This window comes from Orycteropus afer, unplaced genomic scaffold (genome assembly GCF_000298275.1).
Source record: "Orycteropus afer afer isolate SDZICR_OR568_19922 unplaced genomic scaffold, OryAfe1.0 scaffold00142, whole genome shotgun sequence".
NCBI lineage: Eukaryota > Metazoa > Chordata > Mammalia > Tubulidentata > Orycteropodidae > Orycteropus > Orycteropus afer.
The window spans coordinates 4,054,057-4,058,160 of record NW_006921729.1 but is presented as its reverse complement, the minus strand read 5'-3'; the positions used below and the strand labels follow the sequence as shown (position 1 = coordinate 4,058,160).

General features: G+C 41.5%; 1 protein-coding gene across 1 annotated transcript in view; it reads left to right on the top strand.

The window, feature by feature from the left end:
* SCN11A (sodium voltage-gated channel alpha subunit 11) overlaps positions 1-2,981 on the top strand; it is a 141,026-nt gene extending 138,045 nt beyond the window's left edge. The window contains exon 26 of the mRNA XM_007945722.2: positions 1,951-2,981. Within this exon, the coding sequence (XP_007943913.2) occupies positions 1,951-2,981 (1,031 nt within the window). The remainder of the gene's footprint in view (positions 1-1,950) is intronic.
* Positions 2,982-4,104: the final 1,123 nt, after the last annotated feature.

Here is a 4,104-nt window from a genome sequence, read left to right as displayed (position 1 = left end):
GGGTTTGAACCACCAGCCTTCTGGTTAGCAGTCAAGTGCCTTAGCCACTATGCTACCAGTCCTAAGCCCTTAGAGAAATACAAAATGAATATGAGTCAAAGTGAGTATCTCTCTAGGAGTCAACAGTTGAGTTGTTGAGACTTAGTCTCCTTACTAGCTACCAGTTGGCATCACGTGGATTCCAACCCATGGTGACCCCATGTGGTCAGAGTAGAACTGTGCTCCATAGGGTTTTCAATGGTTGATTTTTCAGTAAATCATCAGGCCTTTCTACTGAGAAGCCTCTAGGTAGACTCGAACTTCCAATTTTTCCATTAGTAGCCAAGTGCATTAGTCATTTGTACCACCGAAGGACTTCTTACTCACCTTAAAAGAATCTGAAAAAGAGAGGGAAATTTTTTGAACATCAAATCAAAGAGTACACAGCAACAGTGAGTTCAAAGAAAGGACAGATTACTGTGGGCTGAATTAGTCAAAGAAATATTTTTGGAGGAGGAAGGGCTTAAAGGGTGGACCTCCAACAGTTATTGTCAAATTACTGCTTAAATTCCACATCTTGCCAGGGTTGGCTGCCCGATTAACATATGAATTAAACTTTGGTACAATTGAACAGTGAGTGAAGTATATCATCAGCTAATTCTCTTTAGTCATTAGATGATGGCAGCTGCATTTTGGCTGCCCACACTAGAATGACCTGTAATGACCTTAGAGGACCCCCAGGGCAAGAACAAGGCCATGTCCACACAGGCAAACATGTTCCAGCCACTCTGAATATTTGGGCTAAAATGTGCATTGTTTTAAATCCTTGTATCACTTGCATGAGAAATCAAGGTGATAGTTTAGACCAGACATTCAGTTGTTTGAAGAAATCCCTGCTTGAGATGTGATTTTGGGGTGTCAACAACAACAGATTCTTAAGCTTCTTGAGTCTGGACATTGGGAATCCCTAGAATGAGTATATTTACAAATATGAGTGATCCATAATCCAAAGTTGAGTGTCCCAACACCGCCATGTGACCTGAGCCCTACCCACATTGGGCTTTTTCAGCAAATAAGCTGTCCTTGCCTATGGCAGGGCTGTGTTCAAATTCCTCCTGACAAATATCTCCAGAGATCTTTGGAGGAAAGAGTCCCACAATTTCCGCTTACAATCCTGGCTCAAGCCAAACTTGAGTAGCAAAACATTCCTCCTTTCTCTCTAAAAATCTCAAACTGTAGTTTATCTGTTTTTCATTCTATATATTCAATACATATAGAAATTATTATATTTGTTACCCTACACATGGCTTTAAATACTCCAAATAGATCATGCACAAGATCACTCACACAATTGCATTCCATAAACCATTCAAGCTTCCCTGCTGGCCTCTCTCTCGTCCCCTTAGTTATATTTCTTCAATAATTCAGACTTTCTCTGAGTCTCTCTCAGCTCTTATATGACCTCCTATATTCTGACTGGTAGCATAGTGCCTAAGGCATTTGACTGCTAACCAGAAGGCTGGTGGTTCAAACCCACCAGCCACTCCTTGGAAGGAAGGTTGGGCAATCTACTTCCATAATGATACCACCTCGGAAACCCAAGGAGGGGTCACTATGAGTTGGAGCCAACTCAACGGCACAACAACAACAACATATTCAGAGAATAGGTATTTTCTGTGAAAATCGCAAGCTCAGTTCAAACCATGTGATTCATATGGAAGTAAACCTTTTATATTTAATCATAATCACTTTCACAGTCCAAACCTTTGTGGCCCTTGGGTATTATTTTCCAAGTTAAGGCCCAGATAGATGTTTTCCCTGATATCAGTAAGAAAATCCTTAATTTCATGTGTGAATGACAAAGTACTAAGAACAACTTGACCTCATCAGGCTTCTGAGGCAGGAGACACAGTCTGGGTCTGGATACGGTGTGATTGCTGGGAGCTCATTGACCATTCTCTTTCTCCTCAGGTACAACGATTTCTTCCTTGCAAAAACATGAGCACATTCCTTTCCCTCCAACGCTCTTCCGGATTGTTCGCCTGGCTCGGATAGGCCGAATTCTGAGACTTGTTCGCGCAGCACGAGGAATTAGGACTCTTCTTTTTGCTCTGATGATGTCCCTTCCTTCTCTGTTCAACATTGGTCTTCTACTTTTTCTGGTTATGTTTATTTATGCCATTTTTGGTATGAGCACTTTTTCCAAAGTGAAACAAGAATCTAAAATTGATGACATACTCAACTTCCAAACTTTTGTCGGCAGCATGCTCTGTCTCTTCCAGATAACCACGTCGGCAGGCTGGGACGCTCTCCTCAGACCCATGCTGCGGACAAATGACTCATGTAACCCTGCCTCGGAGAACTGTTACCTCCAATCCATAGCCATAACCTACTTCGTCAGTTACATTATCATCTCTTTTCTCATTGTTGTCAATATGTATATTGCTGTGATTTTAGAGAACTTCAATACAGCCACTGAAGAAAGTGAGGACCCTCTGAGTGAAGATGACTTTGAAATATTCTATGAAGTCTGGGAAAAGTTTGATCCAGAAGCAACACAGTTTATCAAATATTCTGCCCTTTCTGATTTTGCTGACACCCTGCCTGAACCTTTGCGTGTGCCAAAGCCAAATAAATTTCAATTTCTAGTAATGGACTTGCCCATGGTGAGTGAAGATCGTCTCCACTGCATGGATATTCTCTTTGCTTTTACCACTAGGGTGCTTGGTGAGTCTGATGGCCTAGATAGCATGAAAGCAATGATGGAGGAGAAGTTCATGGAAGCCAACCCTGTCAAGAAGTTATATGAACCTATAGTCACCACCACCAAGAGGAAAGAAGAGGAAAAATGTGCTGCTGTTATCCAAAAGGCCTTTCGAAGGTACATGATGAGGACAACCAAGTGTGCCTTGGAAGACAGGCCTCATTCACCATTCCAGGCACTCTGCAATGGAGACTTGTCCGGCTCTGGGGTGACTGAGGGCAAGGTCCACTATGACTGAGCCCCTCACCTCCACCCCTCCCTCACAGCCTCACAGCCTTTACTCCAGCCTCTAGCTCCAGGGCTCCACATTTCAGTGTATGAACAAGCAGTGGACTCACTGCACAAGGCATTCCATTTTCCTGGCTAAAGAAGTGATATTTCAGTGTCTGTTTCAAATGAATCTTAACAGAGATATAAGATAAGGCTGTCTGACTATTAACCACTGGTGGTACTTTAATTAGAAAGAAGACACTATAAAGAGCTATAGAGTACATATTTATACTAGGATTGAAACACATTTCAAATTATGTCAAACTAAAAGAACAAAAAGAGACACACATTGAAAGTTTTAAATTGTGTTTTCCTGTACATTTCCAGGTGCATTACCCCATGTGTGATATTTTTCCCTGTGCAAGTGTGTAGCTTATTGCATAGAGGTCTTTTGCATGATAAATGAAAATTCAAAATCTGCTAATAAATGAATCGTTATAGCAGATATTTTTAGAACATTAAATATTTGGGGTTTACACCTAAAGGCATGAACTTCGAGTGTCAGTTACTACCTTATATTTTACCAGCTACAATCTCTGTTCTAAATATTGGAAAAATAAATAAATAAGTGAAACTTTCCATTTGCAGTTCTTTCAGATAGTACACTAATCATTCCCTGTTATTGTTCAGTGGTTGTGTAAGCAGTGGTTTCAATGTGGACCTTTGCTTGGAATTAAAGGCCACAGCCAGTGGTATGCTGATAAGTTTAACAATTGTTTAATAATTGTCTCTCCAGAAGGGAAGAAAGCCCTGGTTTGTAGCATTTACTGATTTTCATGGTGTAAATACTTTGATCACGGCTGATGTCCAGCTACCAACATCATGTCACTGCATATGGAAAAGATGCTCACACTGAGTTCTCACAAGCTGGCTAGAGCCAATAAAAAGACTCACTTGACTCTGACTAAAATATCGGTAGTGGACACCTTGGAGGATGACACCTGGGCCGCGGGGTGGAGAAGGCATAATACATACTGGTTAGCCAGTAATCCAGGTGTTTGATGAGCCCTAGACTCAGTTCTGGGTGAATAGCACGAAAAGAAATGTACGCCTATGAAATGCAGGCCAGAGAAGAGCCCAGACCTACCACA